At 43.9% G+C, this 27,289-nt stretch overlaps 1 protein-coding gene across 1 annotated transcript; it reads right to left on the reverse strand.

Annotated features, from left to right (window-relative positions):
* Window positions 1-881: 881 nt before the first annotated feature.
* On the reverse strand, window positions 882-25,077 carry MINPP1 (multiple inositol-polyphosphate phosphatase 1). Its single transcript, XM_032986675.2, has 5 exons — window positions 24,451-25,077; window positions 24,084-24,266; window positions 23,052-23,149; window positions 21,635-21,768; window positions 882-4,680 (listed from the first exon to the last, which is right to left on the reverse strand). Exons 1-5 carry the CDS (start codon window positions 25,004-25,006, stop codon window positions 4,281-4,283), a joined length of 1,371 nt encoding a protein of 456 aa, XP_032842566.2. The 5' UTR covers window positions 25,007-25,077; the 3' UTR covers window positions 882-4,280.
* Window positions 25,078-27,289: the final 2,212 nt, after the last annotated feature.

A 27,289-nucleotide genomic window follows, 5' to 3' on the forward strand; every position in this document is an offset into this window, starting at 1 on the left:
CATCTGATAATAATAACTTTCTTCTGAAAAGTTAGAAAACTGAAAGATGTATAACATATTAAATGGACATTTTGTTAAAATGAGCAAGGGGAGATGGTGGCGATTGTGTTCTTCCCCTAGAAGGTTATACATGGTTGTAGTATCTTATTTAGAGACATTTCACTTCTTTTTCTACAACTATACAGTTTGAGGCTTTCTTGTTTGTTTTCAACAAAACTGCATCAATTGTTTTCTATTTCAAACCATCTTAAAAGCTAATACTTTTGAAAATGAAGAAACAGCCATTGATCAAAGATGATGCCATTCCAGTCACAGCACACTTACAAAAACGCTGCATCCTCAGCACAGGAGCACACTGCAGGCAAAGCTTGATTTTCAACATATGGGTAAACCAGAGAATTAACAAAGTAGCTAATGGATACTCAATAACAAGGATCTATTGCTAAATACCTACAAGAAATGACAGGCTATGAAGTACTGCATGATATGTTTCTAATTCTCTATCAAATCAACAGCATCAATCTCTTATTGACAGTGATAATGTTTAGAAAAATATTACTGCAGTAGATTCTGGACTGCACAAAAACGAGTATAAGACTCACTCCACTTCAAAACGCAGGAGATTTCCAGACTTTTTGCACACTACAGTAATATCTGCAAAAACCTTGTCAGGAAATTATCACTGTTTTTAAAACCTGGGCTCTTGGAAACAAGAGTAAAATTCTCACTCATCTCAAGATTTGAGAGTAAAAACCTAAATAAAGCATTTTATATTAATCACCAAGCAACGTGACGACTTAAAATAAATTGGAGACACCAATGCAAGTAATAACAACCTAACAAATGTACTTTGAAGCAGAACACAGCCGTAATACTGAAGATTGTGTCATGATTACTGCTCATAAAACAGAGACGAAGGTGTGCAGCTTTATTTCACAGCACTACAAATCTAAAACAAGTTCTCAAAATTCATCCAGTTAGTAGCACATTATTACAAATTCACAGTGCATCCAGCAATTTGAGTGCTTGATGCTAACCAGAATTACAGCAGCAGTACTTACTACGAGGAAAAAATGAATTTTCCAGAAAAAATACTTAAGCTTTAGACATTTAACAAAATAAAATACATTTCAAACATATTTTAAGGCCAGCATCCAAGAGCACTGTCAGTATTTTCCATCAATGAAAGCTTCCAGTTTGAGAAAGGTTGCAAACAAAGTCCTCAACAGATGACTGAGATGAGGTGTTTTGTCCAGAACCACATCAAGGTTTTCTTGAAGAATTTTCTCAGGATGTGGTATAATCTGCAATGCCATGAGATATGGCAGCCTGTTCAAACACTGATCACTAAGCTAGTGCCCAACTTTATGGAAATAATTTGATCCATTTTAGTTTTCAGTACATAAACAAATTCATATATTTGCTCAATAGAAGGGTCTACTGAAGTCACCTCCTTAACAGTAGGAATCAGTCACATGAACAAGTGTCTAGAACATCTACACATCCAAACACTTCTATTGCTACAACTGTGCAAAGTTTCCACATTCAGACTCTAATTCTGCAAAAGGAGTGAGTCAGCACATCCTTTGAATAACAGATCAGAAACCAAACAGCACATTTTCCTTTTCAGTTAATTGTTGACAGCCAGTGAAGATAGACTTGTTATGCTGGAGGTATGATAGACCTGTACTCCCAGGCAAAATAGCCACCAGCCTCTGAAGAGTCATCTTTGAAGCCCTTTGCACAGAATATAAGCATACAGTCAACTTGGTAATGCAGAACCAAATGATGCTTCACTGTAAAAGGAATTTTTTTGGTTCCTCCACTTCCTCTGGCACATGATCAAAAAAAGCAGTCAAGTGCAACATATTTCTCCTCCATAAGGAAGCAGGATGTATCTTTTAACAAACATGATGTCTTAAAATCAGCCTCACTGAACTGACAAACAGAAATCCTCCACTCATCTCCAACAGTGAGGCTTTCATCCCTCCTGTTCAAATCATGAATCACCACAGGATGACTGACTCACAGAAAAAATATTTGTTCAAAGGTGGATTTTCTCATCCTTGTATCTGCTACTTACCAAACTTAATTGCCTTTAAACAAAGGTTCATTTCTTTGTAGCTTGCCTCAAATATTCCAATAAAGTTCCTAACAGGCATCTGTCACAGTAATTATGATCAGCTGACTTAGTCTCAAGGTAGGACCATGTAAAAAAGGACACATGCAAAACAGATAGAGCAGTAAAAGTCTCACGCTGAGGCTGACAATTATCCTGACCTATAGTTTTGTTTCAGCATCTATACTCCTCCCTAACCATTTCACCAGTTCCAGAAAAAGAGCTGCAGAGCTAACACTGGTAAGTATTTGACCATGATGTTAATGCTGAAATATCCACCAGTTTTAATCAGTATCTTCAGCAATCAGAACCTTGGTCTCCACAGAAATCAGTGCACTGATGAAAGAGGGCCCTACGTCCCAACGTAGCAAGAAAACCTTAACTCAGTACAACAGTAAAAAACAGGTTTTCGATTGCTCCTTAACTTCCAAATATGTAAAGCTTAAGTGCTTTTATACAAGCCATATTAAAAAAAAAAAAGTAACAGAAGCCTAAGTCCTCAAGAAAAGCTAAAAAAAAAATAATACACCAACTTTGCAACTTTAAGCCACTTTGGTATTCTCTCTCCCCCCCCCTTTTTTTTTTTTTTTTTTTTTTCCCCCAGCAGTTAAGTTCCCAGTTCTGAAGGTGAGCCTACAACAAGAAGTTACCCTGCAGGAAATGAGGGTATAAATGCTTACAGCGCACCTGATACCCTGTGGTAATCACTTACACCAACCTTTCACCTCCTCCCAGGAAACAGCAAATATGCCACACTTTACAGGGTGAGCTCTGTAACAACGCTCATTACAGGGTGTGAGTACACACTTCGAGAGCTACCAGCACTGTAAATCCACACCCTCATTGGCTTTGGGACAACTTGTTCACAGTCATTCCCTTCTGGGTGATGAAGGGATTTTTATCTGACTTTCTGCATTTCAAACATTTCCAGACAATTATCTTAATTTGTCCTTTTTCTGCCACACTGCAGAGCTCCAAAATACCTTCCAACTCTCAGTAGCAAGTGACCCTACCCAAAGTGCAGTTGCTTTAAAAGATCACCAGCACCTGTATGCAGTTAATTTCTTTAAAACCATCTTCATTTCAAGAACAATGTGGCACATTAAACAGGTAAAGACCTACGTAAGTGATGCCACATTTGGTGCCTTAAAGCTAGCAGAAGTCAAGTCTCAACCAGATACTTTTTACAGTCCAAAATCTGCCTGGATTTAGAGTTAGCAACAATCCCATTTCAAGCAGGAGGCTGGACTGGAGTCCTCCAGAAGTCCATTCCAACCAGACCTGCTAGAATATCTGTCAGCACCTGGACAGGACCAAGATGTTCACAGCCATAGCAGAGCCTATTCTCAAAGCCCTAGCCCAAACCAAACTGATGGTGTCAAATGAAAGGATGCACCAGATTACTTACAGAACTACTGCTGCATCTCCCAGAACACCTTAAAGGAGGAGCGGCTACTTCCCACTCCCTTGCTTTTTTCTTTCTTTTTTTTTTTTTTTTTTAAAGATAATTTACTTACCCTAACTTGCTACGCGGGATGGGTCGATGATGAGTTTTAAGACTTAACTCCTGGACCCTTTTCAGGCAGATAATGCATGCAACACTGCAACCCCTGCTTTAAATGCCCAAGAAAGAGATGTTCCCATGGTGCTGTCCAGGCAGAAGTTGGGCAGCTGTGGAGAAGAACTACGTACCCTCTCCCTCCTAGAAGCTCAGGAAAAGGGAAAAAAAAGCTCACAGGTTTGAATTATTTCATGCCTGCCACAGGAAAACAGTCGCTAGCAAAACAGGCAGCGCAAAGCAAATCAGCCCAACCACTTTCAACTCTGATAAAACAGAAGTTGCCCCAGCTCTTAAATCCATCTATGGCACATTCATAAGAAGAATGACCAATGAAATTACTTATTTGCACATATAAACATACAGGTACGCTTCATCTTGCATCACATATTTGTTATAAATGCTCAGCAACATCCCTGTTACAACATTTGTTTTTGTAATTCTGCTTATGTAATAAACAGTGCACTGAGCTGAGACAGGCCATCAAATCTGCAAGTTTAGAAAGTCAACACAGCAGCAGCACATCATCAAAAGTGCTTGTTCACAACATCCGTTGAACAGAACCAAGATCAGTTTGCAGAACACTCGCTCCATTTCACTCCCTCAAAGTTCATCAATAACAGTAACATTAGTTTTCGGTAATTCACACTCTTCTTTGAAGTGGCAGTTTTCCAGGATGTCCTTGTAATAGTCCTTGAGGTCCGCGTAAGTAGAGATGGTTTCATTCGAGTGATGAAATGTCATCAGTTTTTCATTCAACAGCATCTGCACCTGATACTCTTCTTTAGAGGTTTTCACTTGGTCACAGTGGTAAAGCACAAACACCAGGTTGGCTGCATAAGGCACAATCCGGCCACTGCGGAATTTCCGATGCGTTTGTCTGACGTAATTGTTTGCCTTGAGAGGCTCATCATCTTTGAAGAAACCCATGAGGGCAAGCAGTGGCTGAAGTGTCTCTGCATGTCCAACTTGTACAATCAAAGGTGAAGAAATGGGTTTTGAACTAAAAAAGAAAAAAGCGCGAAGGATGAGCAAGAGCCTGTGCTTTAAAACAAACACACCAGTATATTGCACAGCTGTCAGCAACGAAGGCTCAAAGAAGTAGACTTTGAACTTCTTTTACTCCAGTGCCTGATAAAAAAGCTGTTTGGGAATTTCAGTGTAATACAGACCTCTTTTAAAGCACCCAAGCTTCCTAAATTTTATCCCAACTTAAGGTACTGGCTCTTACATAAAACGTTAAGAAGTTGTAATAAATGTAGTTAGGCTACAGCTAGTTTCTAATACAAACATGGCAAACAAAAGCTAGAAAAGGAGTAAGGGTGTGTGCCCCTAACCTCAGTACATGTCTCTGACTCCCTGTGCGAACCTAGGCACTTGTGCTCCTTCGCAGGTATGGGAAGATCCAGTGACCATGCTACAGTTAATATACCGGTTTGGGATTAAATATTAGATTTTTAAATAGCATTTCCTCCTCCCATCAGGAATTTGAGAGGAGGACAGCAAATCACCAAGCCAGCTACAAGGCTTTGTTAACATACAAACCAAGTCAAGCCCATCACTGGATGCAACAGCGTCCCCTTCCCCAGCACATGGGAAGGCACAAGGACATCGCAGTAACTCAGTATTTCTGTTAACGCAGAACCATTACAAACAGATAGCAACTCCCCCATCATGGGCTGTGTTTGGAAAAAACTCCAAGACTTTTTTTTTTTTTTTTAACCAAATAAAATTTTTACTATAAGCTTCACAGATATGCTTTAGTACAAACTTACAGCTAAAATATAACAGCTTTTCCCAGGATGCTAAGCTGTGTTTTAAAGGGATTGCTTAGAGTCAGTAATTTTTTTTGTTGTTCCCTGGCAGATGCAAAAAGTACCCAAATGACAAAGCATGATGAACTATTAAGTGAGATCATCTAGGACACAATCCACTTCACAAAGACCCATGATTTATTATTAAAACATACCCTTTTTCTTTAGCTATTCTAAAGACTTCAAATGACACAGAATTTTTAAAAGACATTCTAATAAGCTTCTGCCTAAATCAACCCAAGGTGCAGCAAAGAGAAGCCTCCAGATTATCATCATTTCAGACCTGGAAAGTTTTAAAGATTTCAGCATTAATTTTGCTAGATTTGAGGATCACAAACTTTTTCCCAACTGCTGTAATAAAGGACACATGACAATTTTCATCTTGAAACTGAATTAAGTACAAATTTATTGGCACATTAAGAAACTACAGTAAACCTCTATCACCCTCTGACCTAACTACAACCACACGACTGCCTGCAGAAGCAAATAACTGATTTAACACAAAATGCTTCCCTCCCTAGCACACCATCACCAGTGCAGGATTTTAAGCTGTGTTTCTTGCCCACCTCTACCACGACCAACGCTTTTAACTCTGTATCATGCTAGAACAAGAATCATGCTTTGATAGCAAAATACTGTCAATTTTTTCCCCCCCACTCCAAAAAAACAGTTCCGCTGTTCGGAAGGTACATCAGCATATACCAAAGTTTAGTCTGAAGACAGCAATCCAGTCAGAGGAAAACAGCTGGCCCTCTGCAGTAGCAGGACTACTGCTATTACTAATTATCAAGAATACCAACTAGTCAAAAAGATTACCTTCACTCAGCACACAGGCCAGAAAATTAAGCCACTGATTCATACCACGAACAAAGCTTAAAATGAAGACAGTTTGTGCAACAAAAGGTTACACATTATTCAACCAAAGGAAAGATAAGAGCTGGCTTGCTGCACAAGGAAGCATCAGCCAAGATGAAAAGCTGCCCCCTTGCTCCAGAGAAGGATGACAACTCTTTGGGACCATCTCCAAGTGTTACTCAGAAGCCCAGGTCACTTGTTCAAGCACATGTAAATACACCTTTAGCTTTCATGAGACAAGAAGTGTTGTTTGACAACACTCCAGCTGCCAGTGAAGTCCACCCACAGATAAGACACATCTTGATTGGCCTGAAAAGGAGGCGTTTCCTTCACTCCAGCCTGAAGTCTGAAGCAACTGGAAAAAATGGTTAACTGGGGGACTTGCCTGTAGATTCGAACTTTGATCGGGTAAGCAGGAATTCAGCCTGGGCACAGGGTGGGCTCGATATAACCACGGTGTTTGTGCAGTCCAAAACACACCTTGCACCGTTCTGCTCCCCAGTGCGCCTGCAGCTCTTCTGCCTGTAATTCCTTAGACGTGTATGCACATACATGCCATAATCTCCCCATAGGCAAAACATCACTTTAGAAAAATATCCAGAAACCTGCCCGTTTCCTGTTCAAAAGCAGCATTAAAACCACAGAAAGGTTCTGTATAGTGGATGTTACAATTTTTTTCCACCCATGCCTTTGCTGCACCACGAGATGTACATTCAGTATTGCCCCTCTTCCAGCTCCTCCACAATCAGTGCTTCTGCCTACATTTCTCCCCTTGTTATTTATGACCCCTTCGCTCATTTTAAAACTGTAAAGCTTTTGGATCCTTTTGACACCTTTTCTCTTCCCTTCCCCCTCCATCCTTTGTTCCCTCCTCTTACTCATTTGATGAGTTCATGTATATCCTCCCCCTCCACACATACCTTCAGGGAAATATTTTTAGGTTTTCAACACATTCGCCTCGCTCCTGTCAGTCAACAAATAGGAACAGCAGCAAAACCCACACGCCTATAGAAGACAAAAGGCTATTCCTTTGACCTCCTGCAATTTCCAGCTCAGAGAGCTCCTGGGCCATATGTGGCTTCTATGCAATACAGGATCTCTCACTGAATCTTTTAATTGTCAAATCTCTCCTTAAATCCCCACACATTTCTAGCATAAACAACATCCTGTGGCAAGGAGTTGCATAGCTTCTCACACTGCTCTTATTTTTTTCTATTTGTAGACACTATGTATCATTTAATCCCTTCCACTTAAAACTTTGCAATAATATTCTTTACCTGTTGAGAAATGCTACCTTAGCCATTCCACAGTTTTTCCAAATGAGCTATATCCTTTTAGATCAGAGTATTAGAAATGCACAATACTCAAGACAGTAAGCTACATCATAAATCCATACTGCACCCATGATGCTCTCAATTCACAACATCTAACGCCTTTTCTAGTTAGCTTACAGAAGTTTGAGATACTTCCAGACAACTGTAATGACTTCAAAACTCAACTCCTGAGCAATAAATTATCTCAGATACTACCAGGCAGATGATAAGATCATTTTTACTATGTGGATTACTTCACAGATGTGCAATTTTCAAACCCAGTTAATCTCACAAGGTCCTTTTACAATCCTCCTAGTCGAAACAATTTATCTTATTTATCTTCAATAAAAGTGCTGCATTTGCAATGCCACTTAACTTCTCACCTCTTTTTCCCAGTCATTTACAACATGCTGAGCAGCTCAGATCTTTGCAGATCTATATCCACTAGCAACCTCCCTCTGCTAGGAAAATCAATCAGCTCCATTTCTTGTATTTTAATTAACTTCTTTACCCATGTAAGGACCTTCCCCCTTAGCCCCAGCTACTAGATTTCTTTTGAGAAGGAAACCTGTTGAAAGATGTTTGGAAATCATAACTGTGTCTCCCAGATCACCCTATTTGTATGCTTGCTGATCCTACACGAGCTCCGAGAGGTATATCTTCCTTTCAAAGAGCCATACTGACACTACTCTAATATGTCGTATTCATCAAGGTGTTTAACAATGCCAGTCTCAATCCTTATTGCTACTAGACTGGCCTGTGATTCTATTTCTCTCCTGGAGCTGGTTTGGTTTTGGTTTTTTTTTTTTTTTTTTGGTTTTCTTTTTTTTTTTTTGTTAGTTTGTTTCCATTTTTTCTTTTATTTAATTATTTGTTTTTAAATAATCACACCTGTCAGCCCCCCACAAGCTTCTCCGCTGAAACCAACACACACCAGCTGTTATTTTAGCTACTTCATTCAAGTTCTTTTAGCACTCTTGGGGGACTATCACCCAGCTCTAGTAACTTGGCACATTTTTGTTTCATCCCAGGTGCATGCCCGTATACACACACCTGCTTCCAGAAGTGGTGGCCTATTTCATTGTTTACTAAGCAAGGAAGCTAGTAAAGTAAATACTATAGAACGCTTTCAGTTCAAAGGGACAATAAAGCCCCCCCAGTGCCCCCCCCTGCCCCGGGCAGGGCCCCCTTCCCCCAGCCCAGGGGGCTCCCAGCCCCGTCCAACCTGGCCTTGAACCCTTCCAGGGAGGGGGCAGCCACAGCTGCTCTGGGCACCCTGGGCCAGCGCCTCACCCCCTGCACAGGGAATAATTTCTGCCTCCTATCTCACCTAAATCTGCCCTCTGTCAGTTTAAACCCGTTACCCCTCATTGCATCCCCACCCCCTGACCCAGAGTCCCCCCCCACCTCTCCTGCCCCCCCTTTAAGCCCTGGGAGGCCGCTCGAAGGGCTCCCCGGAGCCTTCTCTTCTCCAGGCTGAACCCCCCCAACTCTCTCAGCCCGGCCCCCCAGGGGAGCTGCTCCAGCCCCCCCAGCATCTCCGTGGCCTCCTCTGGCCCCGCTCGAGCAGCTCCGTGTCCTTCTGCTGTTGGGGGCCCCCGAGCTGGCCCCAGCACTGCAGGGGGGTCTCCCCAGAGCGGAGCAGAGGGGGAGAATCCCCTCCCTGGCCCTGCTGCCCCCCCTGCTCTGGCTGCAGCCCAGGACACGGGTGGGTTCTGGGCTGCCAGCGCACGGGGCTGCCTCACAGGCAGTTTTCCCCCCACCAACCCCCCCAGCCCCTCTCCTTGGGGCTGCTCTCCAGCCACTCCTCGAGGGCCCAGCCTGGGTTTGTGCTGGGGATTGCCCCGGCCCACGGGCAGGACCTTACTGAACTCCATGAAGTTACCACAGGCCCAACTCTCCAAGACTGCCACAACTTCTCAAATACTATGGACATTGGCTCAGTCATTTCATCCACCAGTTCCCTCAGGATCCATGGACTTGTGTACCTTCAGTTCCTTAGATGGTCTTGAATGTGATCATCTCCTACAGTGGGCAGTTCTCCCTTCTCCCAGTCCCCACCTTTACCTAAATATGCTGCTGAAGTATCCAAAACAAGTGTTATGCATTATTCACTCCACAGGGAATGGATTTCACACATCCATCCACACTCAAAAAAATGGTTTCAGAGCTGCTAAGAAAAAAATACCAGTTAACATTCTTGGTATCAGCAGTGGCTTTAAGCAAGGTTTGGCTTTACTTTCCAACTGATGCTAGCAAGAATTTTGAAATGCAAGTAAATCACAAAAAATATGGTTAACTTCTGTTAAAAAAAAAACCAGCAAGACATGTTTCCAAACCAGGAAACAAATTATAGCATACACACATACACACAGAGAAGTTTCAAAGAACAAGAAAAGAAAATCTCATGAAGACTAAAGAAGGAATAAACAAGGAACTCATTCTCACAGTAACTTGAGCTTTTATTTCACCTGCCTTAGTCTCATGAAATCCTCATGCTGATAGTCCAAACCACCTTGGGAGACAAAACAAGCCTCTACCACTCCCAGCTATCCCACCTTATTATTTTAACAAAAACCATTTCCTTATACAACACAATCCTGAGTTTTCACTAGCCTCTTTAACACAGTATACATGATTTCTCACCAGCACTGGATATCTGATTTCTAATACTCCTCAAGCACTCCCTGTTCAGTCTCTGGGGTCATGACTCCAGTTCAGATGTGGTTTCCTATCATCTAATAACGACAGTAAAAATCACCATCAAGGTTAAAACAGCAGCAGTAATAATTTTATGGGGAGAATGGGAAAGATTGCCTCTTCAGAGCATGTATGCAGGCAAAGGTTACTACTGCCCCTACATTTCTGATAAGTAAAGACAGGAGTACAAATCACAATCAGCAAAACACTGATAAATTCAAAACAGTAGCACAGACTAACAAAGCATTAAATTGAAGGCTTGAAGTTTCCACACTCAATCTTCTTTATGATCGATTAATGACTCAGCATCACGTGGAAGAAGCAGACAAAGTTCTCAACATCGTACTCTGGCAACTGCTAATGATACTTCAATTCACTTTTTTCCTCCCTTTTATTTAGTAGTAAATTACTTGGGAAAGCACACTGATCAGTTGTGGCAAAAAAGCAAATCTCATTTCCAACTTTAAAGGGAGATGAAGAAACTGCACATAAAACCTTCCCCCAAAATATTAAGAGCTTGTCTGAAAGTGATTGCTGGCAATGGGTTTCATATTCATTTTATGAGGCACCTCCAAATGAGCAGAAGTGGCTGTCACTAAGCAAAACACGAGCAGGGTTCATTGAAGAGATGTGTCGACGTCAGCTACTGAACTGCCCATGCTGTAACCTTCTAAGTAACTCTAACCACAGCTGAAAAAGAAGTTGTTACTAAACAATTCAAGAGCACAACCCCAAAAGCTACATCTCACCATGGAAGGAAAGGCACACTGGAGAAGAACAGATGTGGGATTTATTATTCAGGCAAATTCTAGTTCTCCTTAATCACAGTAAATTCAGGTTTAACCCTCAATCTTTTCCATGAGCTCACCCATCCTCAACAGTAGATGATTCCTACTCTTCCTAGGACTACTGGATGTACCACTTCACATATGTAAGAAATAAACTTTCTTTTAACCAAAGTTTACTTCCTAAGCACCACTGTGATTTTCAGCTAGAGATAAGCCAAACCCTAGGAGACAGTGGGATAAGAAGAAATATTTACTACAGCAAAGTTTAACCGTCCAACCTTCAAACCTCATGTAAAAATTCCTCCTCCAACAACTTCAAAAAAAAAGTCAGTTTTAACAACTGTTAAACAAGCAAGCTTAAACTACATTCTGTCCTTTTTCTCCCCAGTATGAAAGCCAGAGATTTTCTTGAGGCTTCTATCCTATTTTTAGCTATGGGATGAATTCTCCATCACTCCCACCTGCCCCTGTGATTTATTTCTGGAAAAAACAGCTACAAGAACCTTAAATCTCAAAGGAAACAGCAGAGATCAGGGAATACAGTGGCAGTGGTAAGACTTGGAGGGCAACAGAAATAACAGTGGTGTTGCTAAGTGTTATCACCAGTGGGAAGAAAGAAAAAAAAAAAAATATCTGTCAAAGACTATTAAGTCCTCATTTGTCAAAATTGCCACTTTAAATAGAAGAGAAGACAGCTGTGCTCATTCATTTCCAGATTCAATACCAACACAACAAAACACCACCACAAACAATAACAAGAAAAAAATTTTCTTATTTTCCAACCACAACACACATGAAATTGTCTGAGCAGCCAGGGATCAGGGTAGGAAAGCCAAAGCCCTGACAGAATTAAATCTGGCCAGGGGCGTCAAGGGCAACAAGAAAAGCTTCTACAGGTAGGTCAGTGATAAAAGGAAGACTAGGGAAAATGTGAGTCCTTCCTGGAAGGAAACAGGAGACCTGGTTACCTGGGACATGGGGAAGGATGAGGTACTCAAGGACTTTTTTGCCTCCATCTTCACCAGCAAGTGCTCCAGCCACACAGCCCCAGTCGCAGAAGGCAAAGGTGGCGACTGGGAGAATGAAGAATCACCCACCGTAGGAGAAAAACATGTTTGAGACCATCCAAGGAACCTGAAGGTGCACGAGTCCATGGGGCCTGATGAGATGCATCCACAGGCCCTGAGGGAACTGGCGGGTGAAGCGGCTAAGCCACTATCCATCGTATTTGAGGAGTTGTGGCAGCCCGGTGAGGTTCCTGCTGACTGGGAATGGGGAAACATAACCCCCATTTTTAAAAAGGGAAAAAAGGAAGACCCAGGGAATGACAGGCCAGTCAGTCTCACCTCTGTGCCCAGCAAGATCATGGAGCAGATCCTCCTGGATCTATGCTAGGGCACATGGAAAATAAGGAGGTGACTGGTGACAGCCAACAGGGCTTCACTAAGGGCAAATCGGGCCTGAGGAATCTGGTGGCTTTCTGTGACAGGGTTACAGAGTTGGTGGGCAAGGGAAGAACAACTGACATCATCTACCTGGACTTGTGCAAGGCACTTGATGCTGTCTCTCACAACATCCTTGTCTCTAAATCGGAGAGACATGGGTTTGATGGATCGATCACTCAGTGGATAAGGAATTGCCAGCCCCGTGCGCTGGCAGCCCAGAACCCACCCGTGCCCTGGGCTGCAGCCAGAGCAGGGGGGGCAGCAGGGCCAGGGAGGGGATTGTCCCCCTCTGCTCCGCTCTGGGGAGACCCCCCTGCAGTGCTGGGGCCAGCTCGGGGGCCCCCAACAGCAGAAGGACCCGGAGCTGCTCGAGCGGGGCCAGAGGAGGCCACGGAGATGCTGGGGGGGCTGGAGCAGCTCCCCTGGGGGGCCGGGCTGAGAGAGTTGGGGGGGTTCAGCCTGGAGAAGAGAAGGCTCCGGGGAGCCCTTCGAGCGGCCTCCCAGGGCTTAAAGGGGGGGCAGGAGAGGGGGGGAGGGACTCTGGATCAGGGGGTGGGGATGCGATGAGGGGTAACGGGTTTAAACTGACAGAGGGCAGATTTAATTAGATAGGAGGCAGAAATCCTTCCCTGTGCGGGGGGTGAGGCGCTGGCCCAGGGTGCCCAGAGCAGCTGTGGCTGCCCCCTCCCTGGAAGGGTTCAAGGCCAGGTTGGACGGGGCTGGGAGCACCCTGGGCTGGGGGAAGGGGGCCCTGCCCGGGGCAGGGGGTTGGAACTAGATGGTCTTTATTGTCCCTTCCAACTCGAACCATTCTATGATTCCATGAGCTCACTCATGGCAAAGGCAAACCTGAAAATCTGACAAAGCCACACAGAACTCTTAAAATCCTGATTAAGAGGAAACAGCTCTAATCTTGTCCCGCAAGAATTTATCACCCAAATCTAACTAGGTTTCGCTACATTTCACTTCAGAGTTTCTATAGTTTCAAAGGGTCTTTTCTGAATGATTCCACCTCTCACATTCTTATGGATCTCAGAGATTAAATGATTTACTGCAGCAGCACTGTGCTGATGCTAAGTGTTGAACCATCATGGCAAGCCAAAACCAAACCAAAAGGGTCATGCCATGTGTCAAAACCTTCCTGCCCAAGGTATATACTGTTTAGATCAGTTAATTTTTGTTAGTTGTCTAGGTGTCATTTTGCTTGGGTTTTTAATTCCTTAGATAAAAGGATATGACTCTATAAACGTTGCTGAGGTATCTTTTCAGAGCAATCCTGAGCAAGCAAGTATTAGGTAATCAATGAGTTTAAGTACACACTGGGAGGTCTGAAAGGCACAAGCAACACTTTAAATATCTAGTTCTAGGCAGATCGATGGAAAGAGACATTCCCAGGGGAAATCCCCTGGACTGCCCAGGTATCTGAGGGAAGTCAGCAAACAATTTGGAAATGCAGACATGGGGATGCTCCTGAATGTGCTACAAGGACCTATGAGAATTCCACGTCTCTACCTGGTTTCCCCAAAATCATCCTTTAATAATGTTAGAAGCCCCATTTTTGAAAGATGGGGCTATCAAAACCAACCATACAATATGCTATAAAGCTGCTGTTTGCAACATTTTCAGTTTATTAGCAAAAGTCATCCCATTTCTCTGACTTTCTGGAAACGAAGTCAAGACCTGCACATTTTTCAGGTATACCAATGTAAACGGTGTGGTCTATTGTACTGCACAGCTGGCATGTTGTTCTGTGAATACAGGAACATGTTATTACAGGGATCAGTTTACCCATCACCCGCACAACACCTGTTCCCTTCTCTGAACAGATATACTGAAGTCAAGCAATTTATTTTTTTCTTTTAAGTTATGCATCACTATGTACTTATGCAATTAGCAGATGGAAGTCACGAGCACCTAGTGCCCAGGCACACAGTGGGGACACCCCTAAAGTGGCCACATGGAGCCACCCACACCACCACGACCTCTGGGAATGTGACACTCTGGGGAACACAGTACAAACACCTCTGACCTGGCTCTGCAAGAGCTGCTCTGTACCTCGAAGTAAGGCCACCTAGTATGCATCTGGCTACAAACTGCCCTGCACTTCAAATCATGTAAATTACAGGCCAATGTGTCATAACCCTGGTTCTACTTCGGAGCTGCTTCACTATTGGGTGGGTGATCAAACATACTGGGTTACAACTCCCACCGAGGAACACAGGACATCCTGAACCTGCTGACGCGCACCCAGAGAGCCAAGAACCTGCACTGTGCAAACATGGGATCCCGGTGGCAACCAAGAAGCTTTATTAAAAGAAATGACTGAACAATTTGGATCTGAACAAAAGGCGTTTTTTAAATCCAATTATATGATTTCTACTGCATACGTGGAAGCTTTTTGCTCTGTTCCCTTTGTACGTACTATAAAGGACAGTTTTGAATAGATCATATACTGAAGTCTTTTGTACTGCGTCATCAGATTGACAGGAGTGATTAGGGCACAGTAGTAAATGACTACAAAAAGGCTATCAATTATGAACTGACCTGCAAAGAGGAAGGCAAGTTACAGGGAACAATAAAAGCCACCAATAAATTGGCAAATCAAGCTGTTTACCGTATGGCTTAGCCTGATGAAACTACAAAGATCACCTTCAACTGATCTTGAACTGCATTCAAATTCAAAGAAGTATTTTTTAAATACCTTGAACCTGCTTATGCCCAGAGGAAACCACCAAGTATTTTGCATTGTGCAGCTAAGTTAGTATTTTCAATCATTAGCCACATACTTTAAATACGGAGATGGCTGCACAAACCATGCCTCCCAATTTCCAGAGCTCTATGGTAATCCATTTGAACAGTCCAAGTAGTAACAGGTACTTCATATTCTCTTTCACAAGCAAGAAAGGCAGACTTGTTAAATATTTCAAGCTAGAAAAGTATAGAACAGCTTTAATGCATAGCTGGTATTCTTAAAGTGTGTTACAATCAATTCTCAAATCCACCCCTGCCCAGGTGTGTAGCTGTTAAGGGTTGTTTTTTGTTGTTTTTTTTTTTTTTTTTTTTTTAAGATCAGCAGCTTCATATTGCATTGACTACCAAAATACACAGGTTTCTCACCAAACACACGCCATTCCCGTTGACAGAACAGCGCTCCCACATCACAGATGTAAGCTTCACCCGAGCAGCTCACAAAAACCTGGAGCTGAAAAGCGGTGCACATCTTTAACCCCTCTATGTAGAGTTTTCCTACAGATCCATACCCTTCCCTGCAGCAAGAGGGGCTTCCTCCTGCAAGCGTAGCCCTTCCCCCGTCTCCTCCCCGCCCGGTGTGCCAGGGGCAGTGGGGTTGTGCAGGCAGTGCCATGCAACACAGACCAGAAAAGCCTCTGGAGGAGGGATGGCGGCCCAACAAGCCTGAGGCTGTTCCTACCATCAGCACCGTGTCAGGTTGGGGAGGGGGAAGAAAATCCTAGTAAGATTTGGTCACTAGCCGTAGCCCACACAGGAGCCACAAAGAACTCAATGCTTCTTCGGTGGGAAGGTGATACTCATCGATTGCTCCTCTACATCCCAATGTTGAAACGTCTCCAAATACCACAGCTTTGGGAAACTGGACACTTTCTAACTGTTTAAATGAATGCTGACTGGTAAGAACAGCCTTTCAAGGATTCTTCCCTAGTAGCACAACTGCAAGGGAACCTGGCAGTTTTACCAATACCAGTGAAGGGCAAGGACACTGTCAGTAAGGCCTAGGGCCCAGTGGGGGGAAAACTCAATGGTTCAGTGAAGAGTATTTCTCCATCAGCTTCTTTGCCACATAGTTGCCTAGCCCAATTCTGTATTTTCTATCTGTACCAGGATGACTTGGGGAAAAATGCATTTCTTACATCTTCACAAAAATGAAGTGCTTTGTGGACCAAGACAACTGCCCAAGTATGCCATTTCAGTACAACAAATCACCTGGCTTAATTCTATATTCAACCCTTGTGATACAATTTTTTTTTGTAATTAAGAAAACTTGTATGGAAGAGAAAGTCCTGGTCCCCTACCTCTCCCTAGAAGTGCGACCATGACATATCCTTAGAGACTGGTAAGAAAATATGGAGAAATGTGGTCCTGAAAGGCCCACTGCAACTGTGGTACAGTCTCAAGCAGAAGATGCTTTCTACTGAAAAATTAATCTTTATTAGACATTTATACTTTGTTATAGACATTGTTACTGAGGGTGCTGAAGAATAGGGTCCATGAATGCGTGCGCTAACATTAGGTGGTCACTAACACAACTACTGATAAACCCAAGTTCCTGAATAGATATTCCAACACCTTTCCATCAGCTGCCTGGATGGGAACGGTTGACAAGAGCAATCACAGAGCAAAAATCCCCTTCACAGCCTTTAAAACTATCTTGCTGTATAGCAGAATGTACACAGAAGAGACTATTGCTAGTTTAAACCAAGAACTCTATTGGGATTTGTATGATGAAAGATCCTAGAAGAGTCTGAAACTTTTGCACTGCAAATTGAAGGTGGGAATAATTCACAATAGGTATCTATTACCACCTTCATCACTTTCTTAAGGATAGACTAATCAGCAGAGTGTACTTTCCCCAGAAGAAAGGAATGTGAGCTTTAACAAGGCAACTCACAAGGCAACTCAGTTCGGTGAGCAATCAGATTGCAATGTCAAGAACATTCATGGAAGAAACAGGGTTACCATAAGAGTAAGGTTAATTCAGCTGTAAGTGGGAATGAAAACAAAACAAAGTACACTACAAAAATGCAGCATTGCCAACGCTGTTCACTGCCAAGCCTGGAGCAGAACAGCTAATCCAAATCCCTCAGCTTCTTGCTGGAACAGAAATGCTCCCCTTTCTACTTTTGGACAGCCCAATCTAACATTTCCAGAAAGAAAGGAGAACTTGGAGCAAAGACAATGCTCTGGAAGTAAATGTGTTGTACTTCATTTTTTAAAGCAAGCAGCCAGTTACATTAAACTTTGCTAAATTGAAACAACGTTCCACTAAAAGACATTTCATCATCATAAAGGTTCATTTTCTGAGTAATGAACTGCTGCAGAAGTATGCAACCTGTTGCCTTGAAGTTTGAAGTTGGACGGTAATATAAAAAAAGGCACTCATGCACGCACATATACACAGGCATAGTTTTTTATCTGTATGGTTTCTTGTTTTCATTTGTACTCTCATATTGCCACAGGATCTGGGATAAATTTCCCTAGATGAAAAAGCATGAGTTGCACCTCTGCTCTCTAGATCACAAGAGACCCAAACTGTTCCAATACATCGGCAGTGGCAGACTTCCACATAGTCTCAAATGCATCAGATTACCCGATTCAGATTATGCTCAAATCTTCAGTGCTTTAAGACTGCCACCTTACGTTGTGGCATGGAGTGACACGCTCCTTTTGTGCAAGGCAATGCACTTCAGAAGCTTTAGGTTCCCATTTAGGATGATGCAGACCAAACAGACCGCTTACCCCGCTCTGAATGTTGCAAGATTTTTAAGGTCCTGGCACTTTACACACATATGTAACCTCACTACCTGCCTCCCTCTGTGGTGGCAATACAACATGAGACCCCCAGAGATTGTAAAACTGCACTTCTGCAGCCAAAGCTGAAAGACACAATGAAGTTATCTTGGTCCTCTACAGCTCCTTCTCCAACACCTACCTGCTCCTCCCTAAGAACCCTGCTCCACCTTCTAATTTAGTGACTGCTGATCTAGTTCTCAATAAATTAGAAGTACAGACACAGATTTTTTTTAACTACAACTTTGTTATTATTATCATCAATATTATTATTAAACTGACAGGGATATCTTATAAACAGTTGAGACACACTGCTGCAACTAGTGCATATAATTTAAGGATTGAAAGGCTGTTTATCACTGTTCAAAGAGTAAATTACACTAAAAGGAAACAAAATTGATCACACTCCTTTACATGAGCCAAGCTACATTCAGAAGTTATTTTTCAGATTTCAGAAGGAGAGGGGGGTCCTAAGGATCTTGCTTGCCTGTTCTTCTGTTAACCTGCACTTCTTCCTGATCTTCTCGTTCCCAATGTTGAGAGACAGATGCAGCAGACGGATGCAACCAGGCAGCATGCTTGTCAACTTGCTCCCAGTTGGCCGTTAATGACCTGCATTCTAATGCATTTCTCATTTAGCTCTCTAGTAGGCTGAAGAAAGGATGGAGAAGTAGTTTCTTTGAACAGTTATCTAGCATAACCACTGCTTTGACTCTACCACTACCAAAACAAGAGGCACCACCGACTCCCACACACGCCTTAAATTTCCAGATGCCAGAGTGAACATTTGACAGCGCAACTTCTTAAACCATCCTGGCAGAAGAGGGGTCACTATCACTGTTCCCTTCAGCCCACCTTTCCTTCACAGCAACTCCTCCCCAAAGCCAAACTTACTTTACGTTTGCAACTGCAAGTTTTAACCCTTTCGTGGCAAAATGAACAGAGGTGTCTCCCTTGTGCTGGCTGGTGCACAGCAAAGGTATGGCTCAGAAAGGCCCCTGACCACTGCTGCCATGCGACACAGCAGAGCCCCGAACAGCCCCCTCCCCTGTGCTCACATAACCATTAGAGCAGGAGGAAGGCACTAATCTGGATGGAAGCATTGGGGAAGCCTACACGTACATCTCAAAGCAGATTTTTCAACACATTTACCTTATTGTGTACTAAGCTGACACTCTTCAAAACAGTCAGTCTGATTTTCCAGGTGAATCCCAAAAGATAAACAGCGATAATGCCCCTTTACATGAAAGAAACCGTGTCATGTATGATACATGATGACCTCAACAGTCCTGCATCACTGAGAGCCCCAGTGATGAACACAGGGTCTCCCTCCCTCTGCATCCGACACTAAAGGACAGCAAAAGAGCCAGCTGACTGACAATTATGCTTCAACTAACACACAGTTCTTCTACCACTGTTAGGGTCCAGCTTGGATCCTCAGTCAGCAAACTCCTGAAGGAACAAATCTTCTTTGCCGTCTTCTCTACTATAAAATGGTTAAAATCAACTTTATGGATCATTCCTCCAATCCAAAATGTGAACGCTACTTCTAATCTCAGTCTGCCTACTAAAAGCAAAGACAGACAGACAGACAGACAGACAGACAGACAGACAGACAGACAGACAGACAGACAGACAGACAGACAGACAGAAAAGTCTCCCAAAGGGTTATCACTTAAAAAATACATACAACCAGCCTCAAATATCCATGACTCCTGCTTTTCTTCTGAAATATCAAAGCTACTAACATCATTCTGCTGAGTGTTAGGTAGATCTACTTTAATATATTAAATATCAAAATAAAGTCCCAAGGATGCTAGGAATGCAAGAACATCCACCACATGTAACTAACATTTACATATCAACACCAAAGCGGCATTTGATGGTTGTAAGTTAATGCTACTTATAAACTGGTTTCTATCAGTATTTAGTGGCACAATATTTACACAATCTTAAGATCTCATCTTCGATATTGTGTAGTATTATAAACATTTCCACACTTCTCCGCTAAGGTATTAATTCATGTGACTTATCACTAAACTATGAATTTATAATTCCTCAGTGTGCATGTGGAACAGGTTGTAAATTAGTTTTCATATGAATGCACTGCATTTAAGCCTAAATCAGCTCATAAAATAACATTATCACAACATGAGAGCAAAAGCAGCTATTTCTACTGCACAAACACCCCAACCTGTAACTGAAGCCTTTGTTTTCTCCACACCACAACAGATCTCAGTTTTGTTCATATTTTACTTCTCCCCATCATCCTGATTCACATGAGACAAGATCAACACCAAACTGACACTGAACCACAACTGCTGACTGACAGGAGTAAACAATACACAAAAACAGTACACACATCTCATCTCTAATTTTTAAGGAAGTATAGGGATGGCTACATCCATGACACTACAAAGGCAGTTTTGAGGACTGTGCAACTCTCTGCGGATGGAGTTCCACTGCTATTGTTCTTCCACTGACACAAAACGACTGTCGTCAAATCATGGCAACAGATGAAGACAAAACACTTTAGCAGAGCACCACCCTTTGGAGACACCCGATTATTGCCTCTTCAAGTCTACTAACAGCTATTTGTAAGGCCTAATACCTTTCTACAGCTACAGTGTTGTTCCCAAACTACTGCTTTGCTGTAAAAGAATAAGGATGGGAAACTGAATATCCTAGACAGAGTTCTCAGACTTGCCAGCTAAACCACTGACTTTGGCTTCATGCAACAAATCAAGGCATTTATGACTTCAGGACAGAAGCGTCTTTTTCCAGTTCTTACAGAACACTGAGTATATTGTCTGAAGTTTGCCCTTCCCCAGTTACAACAAAGCAGGTTTCTTACAAGACCAGCTTGCTGTTACAGCTCCAGCCTCTTCAATCCTGCAACAGCCTGTTCTGGTCCAAGATAACCAAGCATTTGGATTGGTATGTAATATTTATATCTCCGTAATTACATTTCAACACCCTTAATAATGCAAGAGACTCAAATCAAGCACGTGCAGAAAGACAGACTGCCACTCTGAAGTGATTAAGTAACCAGCTAACAGAATGTATCACAGGGATCCTTTCAACCCCCAGTCTTTCATTTTTGCCACAAATTATTTTTAACAAGGACATTTTAAATAAAAAGCTCATTGCTCTAACTCAGTGGCCTCTTCTCAAACTGTACAGGTAGAGAACACCATTATCCGACACAGCAGCTGGGCTGTCCCTTGAAGGCCTGTGTGGATCAAGAAGCTAGATGGAAATACAACAGCTGGGCACAAGAGCATCAATGGAAGAACAAAACCAAAATATATATATATACACTCTTTACAGTAATGCTACTCTTAAAAATTGTATTCTCTCCATTAAAATACTCCTAGCTCAAACTCTCCTAACTTTTTTATGTTTGGAAGTAAATTACTTCTATTCACATTATATCCAACTCAGGACTGATCACAGAAAGACAGTTTGCAGTCAAAGCACAAAAGCCTTTTTATTTACCTTTTGCTCTCTTCCACTGCCTTGTCCAAATGCTGGAAGATATCTTGGAATAAAATGCAGCTAGAGCGACTATTGATGTCATAGCCATATCCTCTCTTCCAGTATTGCTTCAGGTCATTCAGGTATTCCAGTACCTAAAGTTAGAGTTCACAAGTTTTTATTATTGCACTAATCATTATCCACTGCCTTTTTTAGCATTTCTGATTTTGTTTTATGAAGGTCAAAGACCTTTGGCTTTGTTAAACCCCCTCCAGACAGAAGCAATCCCATACCTTTAATTGAGTTTGTCTACTTCTACATTCTAGAGATGTGCACACATCTCAAAAAGATAGAACTGTGCCTCGGATTTATGTAAGGGCACACAACGCTCTCCTTGTTCTCTGTTCCTTTTCTTACAATTCCTAGCAATTAAGTTGTTTTTTTTCCATTTTTGTTCATTAATTTTACTGTAGCTGAGCCGACATTTTCACACATCTATACCATCAAAATTTCACTTCTCATTGGCACAATGGATCTGAGAGACAGTTGCCTCATATATGAGATTTCAACTTTTTATCCCATACGCATTGCTTCGCAGTGAACACCACCTGCCACTGTACTGCTGTGTAATTCACCCTCACTGCAAAGCCTCTCAAACACCCTGTATTCTCATTATCCCAAGTGACTCCACATAATCAGGAAGCTTTCCCACTTCACTGCTAAGTTATTTATAAATGCATTGAACAGCACAGGTCTCAGCAGAAGTCCATGGTGACCCCGCTTCTCTCTGAGAGGAGAGCATTTACTCCTAACTCCACTGCCTACCCTTTAGTCAACCACCTATCTCTGTAGAGATCTCCCCTCTTTCCCAGAGGTACTAAGTTTCCTTAAGAGCCTGGGGGGGGGAGGGGGGGAGCCTTACTGAACATCAGAGAGTGTATCAGGTACCTTCTGAAAGAAGAACCAACTTAAGTCTCATTTATCTGTGTTTTACCAGTTTTATTTAACAGGCATTAGGTTCAGAGATCTGATAGTCCCCAAAACCATGTAAAAAGTATCTTAGAGGACCTAGAAGACCTCATTTGATGTCCTCCAGAATCAAGGCATTTTATCATGATTATCATACGCAAAACAAAGCTGTCCACAGCATTTCTGATGTTACCGATATAAAGGCATTATATGAATTAAGCACAATAGGAAAAGACAATTTTTATCAGGACAAATCAAGACTGCACCAGTACTTGAGTCTGAATAAAGAAGGGTGTTTCAGTCTTGCTGCTTGATTAATCCAAAGCAACTTGGATACCAAAGAAGTGGTTCATTAAGTTGAAAAATAAGGGGCACGTGACTTACAAATCCTGACTATGCAAAGAGTTGTATCTGAACACTAAATCGTCTTTTGAAGAATTCTCAATTCTCTCTCCCATGTAGTATGTACCTTGGCATCTTCTTCACTGAAGAGTGAACACCATGGGGAGGTCACATTTTTTATAGCCAACTCATATGAGCAGGTAAGAAAAGCCACTTGAACAAGATCTGCAATAAATCCAGCAAACAAGCAAAAGATAAACCACTGCTACACAATTAGCAACTTCCTCTCAACTTGCTCCTAAAATGAAATGTAATTACAATTTAGCAATTCAAACAACATAATGCAGTTAAGTAACTGCCAGTCCAAAGGCCAAGCACCAAGAATAAGCAGTTTTCAACAGAATTATGGCGCAGAATCCAAATTTCAGACCGCAAGCTTTTCAAAACACATTGCTATGAGGTGAAAACGAGAGTATTCCACATCAAATGCTGCACATCTCCTGATGTACATGCTATAGGTGTCAACCAGCAGCATATCCTCATCACCACAAAGGACAGAAGAGTCAACACAGGGGAGGTGTGTCTTTTCAACACAGAGTAATCTCTAACTACCACTACTCACCTTCGACATTTGCAGCTGGGTTTGAACAGCAGCATGCTGCAACTTTGGGATTGATGCTTTAGGGACCTGCTGGAAACAGCAGCAATGCCTGTTTGCTGGGGGGTGTCCCCTTGACCACCCAGGGAAACCTAGCACTTCTATGCTGAAGAAATTAATTTACAACACTACCATACAGGTCCACTTTTCCCTCCAGTTATTTGTGAGTTTGAATTGAAATAGTTTTTACAGAGGCTACACCTGCTTGAAAAAGCAGAATTGAAGGACTAACACTCATGTCCTTCCAAACAAATGTAAAGTTGATTTCATCTACAAGAAAAATATTTTCAAACGTCTTTTTCTTCTGACCACTGACTAACAAGCATTCATTACTGCCACACCAATATACACCTACAGCCTCATGCATTTAATTAGAGACTGTGTCTCCGACCTGCAGCATATTTTAAATTACCTTATGCATTAAAATGCATAACTTCACATTTTGGGAGCTATTCCCAGCCAGGCTCGGAGCCGAAGCCACCTGTAACAGGCATTCATTACCTGCGTTTAGCTCCTCCACCGGCAAGCACAAGGCACTGGCAACCTTCTCCAAGACCTTCCTCATCTCCGGCCCCTCTTTGAAGGCTTCCACCTGGCACATCGCCGCGTCGTTCTCTTCCACCCAGGCCACAAACTTGGCGCAGTGATCAAAAAACCGCATCAAGGAATCATTGACTTCCACCTCTGAAAGCAAACGCAGGCCTCAGGGAGGCGGGTACCGGCCACCCAGCCACCCTCCCGGGGACACAGCGGCGTCCCCACGGGGGGGGGGGAGGCGAGGTGCAGGGTCCCCCCCTCAGCCGTGGGGCAGGGGACCGGCCTCACGGCTCCCTCAGGGAAGGCGAGGGGAGGGGGTGGCCGGGCTTACCGTCGCTGTCGAGGCTGAGGGAAGGCCCCAGCCCGCGGCGGAAGGCGGCCCCGCTCTGCAGGCAGCGGTGCTTGGAGCTGCTGGCCAGCACCAGGCGGCGGCGGGCGGCGAAGAGGGCGGGGAAGCGGGCGGCCAAGCGGCGGGCCAGGTGCTCCATGTCGCGCCGGCCCTGCGGCGCCAGCCGCCCGTCGAGGCTCTCCTCGTACCACATCTGCCAGGCGGCCAGGGAGGCGGCGGCGGGGCAGGCGGCGGCGGGGCGGCGGCGGAGGAGGCGGGCGTGCAGGTCGCCCAAGCGGCGGATCTGCCCGGCCGTCGGGTAGCGGGTGCCGTGGCGGAGCAAGGCGCGGAGCTGCAGCGGCGCGCAAGCGGCGGGCACCTGCGACCCGGCCGCGGCGGGACCCAGCGACAGCGGGTCGCTCACCAGGTGCGGGTTCACCTCCTCGTAGCGGGACTTGGTGCCGAAGTAGCCGCTCAGCCCCGCGCTCCCCAGCAGCGGGAGGAGGAGGAGGAGGAGGGCGGCGGAGAGGAGCGCGGCGCCCGCCCGCCTCGGCGCCATGGCGGCAGCTGCGCGGCTGCCGCAGGAAGAGGCGGAGCAGAGCTGCCTCCTCTCGCCTTCCCTTCGCCTCAGGGGCCTCGCCTCAGCCCGGGCGGCTCGTAGCCAGGCGAAGGGGCCGGCCCGCGGGGGCTACCGCCCCTCAGGGCTGCACCCGTGTTGCTAAAACCCCGCCTTTTTGGCCCGTTAATGCGGCCTCACCACGCTAACCCCCCCCCCCAAGATTTTTGTTTCCCGCCTTGTGCCTGCCTCAGGGAGGCATCCGCCAGACGAGGGGGCGGCCCCAGGTGGGGCAGGGGAAGGTCACAGCTCCCCTCAGGTAAGCGTGGCTCCCCTCAATTTGGGCTATCTCCCCTCAGAATTTCACCCGTGTGGGGAAAAAAAAAAATGCCTTTTTAACCCATTTATGGCCCCTCGCAATGCTAGAGACCCCAATCCTCATCCCTTCCTTGTGCCTGCTTTGGCAGGGCTTGGCCTCCAACATGGGCCGCATCGTCCCTCTCCACACTGTCTGATGCGTTGGGCAAGCGAAGCTAAGAGGCTTTCAAGGATATTTTTGGCTCTTTTTGCCCAAAAGCTGTTGAATTCCCCTAAAAAGTACAGGCAATGTTGCCATGAGGTGGGATTGTGGGTCACTGCTTCAGGGGATGGCACTGCAAGTCTGGGGCAGTGCAGGGCATCAGGATTTTTTAACACGGCTTATGTGTTCCCAGCAGGAGCAGGTCCAGGTGGAAACACACAGCTGTGGAAAAATCCAATGAGTGGGAGAGTGAAGTTTTCAGCCAGGGACGCTTCCAGTCAGGAGCCGTGTCAGGAGAGCCACCAGTACTGGTTGTAATCCTCACATCCCGCTGGCATTGCTGGCAGTACGGCATGATGGCATTGTAATGACCTACCCAGAAAAGCTTAGAAAGGCTTAGAAAAGCAAAGAATAAAAAGAGGCATCCTGTGGAAAAGCCTGAGTGTGCCAGTGACGCATCGAGTTATAAAATAGCTTAGGCAAAAGTGTAAGCAAAGCATCCCCCAGTGTATAAGCACAACATCCCCATTGCTGATGATACCCATTTTCAAGAAATCCCTTTTTACTAAGTAGGTATCAGCTTGTAGCTAAGGAAACTCAGTTATTTGTATGAGAAGCAAGGCTTGAGGTTAACAAAAACATCTCGGGTCTCAGGAAAAGGACTCACAGCATGTCCTGGGGAGACCTATGTTTTATACACAGAAAGATCAGGTACTTTACTCTCTGCCTACACAGTCAAGCTATTGCTGATACAGTTGAGAATTTTCACTGAATAAATAGATTTTCATGGTATATTTAGACAAGTAGTGAAATTATGTTGGAAAGTATGTATCCCACCTGTCTCCCACCTCACCGATAACCAAAACAGTGTTAATGCAATGATATGCTAAGGCTTAAACAGCTAAGATAGGCAAAGCCTTTAAAGCTGAGAGAGAAAAGGGAAGGAAAAATATAGGAGTAAGTAAGTGTATTAAAGCTTCTGGGTGAAATTACGGGTTCTCTCTGTTAAACCAAGGTGGTGTGATTTAGCTGTCTCCCAGTGATAGCATGCAGGGCTACGTGCCACGTTTCCTGGTAGCTTTAGGAAAGAAAATGGTACTGTATGCAAACTATATTATCTTGTTGAAGGCTTTGCCTCAACCCTCTGTGGTGTGAAAGGTTACTTCTTACCAAGCATAATGGAGACTCTTAGGGTATATAGCAAAAATTGTTGACAGTGCGGATTTTGTTCTGTATGCTTCATAGACATGCAACTAGTAAGGGCTTGGGTTTGTGATCTCTTAATACCTAGCAGCAAGTATGTCAGCTGTCAGCAAATTAATCTCACTTGAGGGGTAATGCGCTCAGTTGTTCTGTTCGGGCTTCTGTTTCGGCCGCAGCTAGGTCGCAGCACAAAGCACTTCAGTTTCTGTCGCCATTCATGGCCTGTTTGTCTGAGCCTTGCAGGGCAGGCTGCTTTTCCTGCGTTGGTGTCTTGAGGCAGTTGTAGATAAGTACCAAACAAGTACAGTGCTGAGAGACAAACAGGGTTGACACTTGTAACCTAAGTTAAATTTCTTTCTCCCCTTAGGAGATCAGAAGTATTTAAAATGGTAACTTCAGGAAAGAGAAGCAAAGTCTGATTCTCTATCAGGACACAAAAGATTGTTTTAAACGGACACATGCAAACCTAATGGTATATCTCCAGTTCTGCATGTGATATGGCCAGTTCCTAGTTTTTATTTCATATTTAAACTATTCCAAGGACTGTTTTCATTCACAAGGTG

The sequence above is a fragment of the Tyto alba genome, unplaced genomic scaffold (genome assembly GCF_018691265.1).
Source record: "Tyto alba isolate M040663 unplaced genomic scaffold, T.alba_DEE_v4.0 Super-Scaffold_1, whole genome shotgun sequence".
Classification (NCBI taxonomy): Eukaryota; Metazoa; Chordata; class Aves; order Strigiformes; family Tytonidae; genus Tyto; species Tyto alba.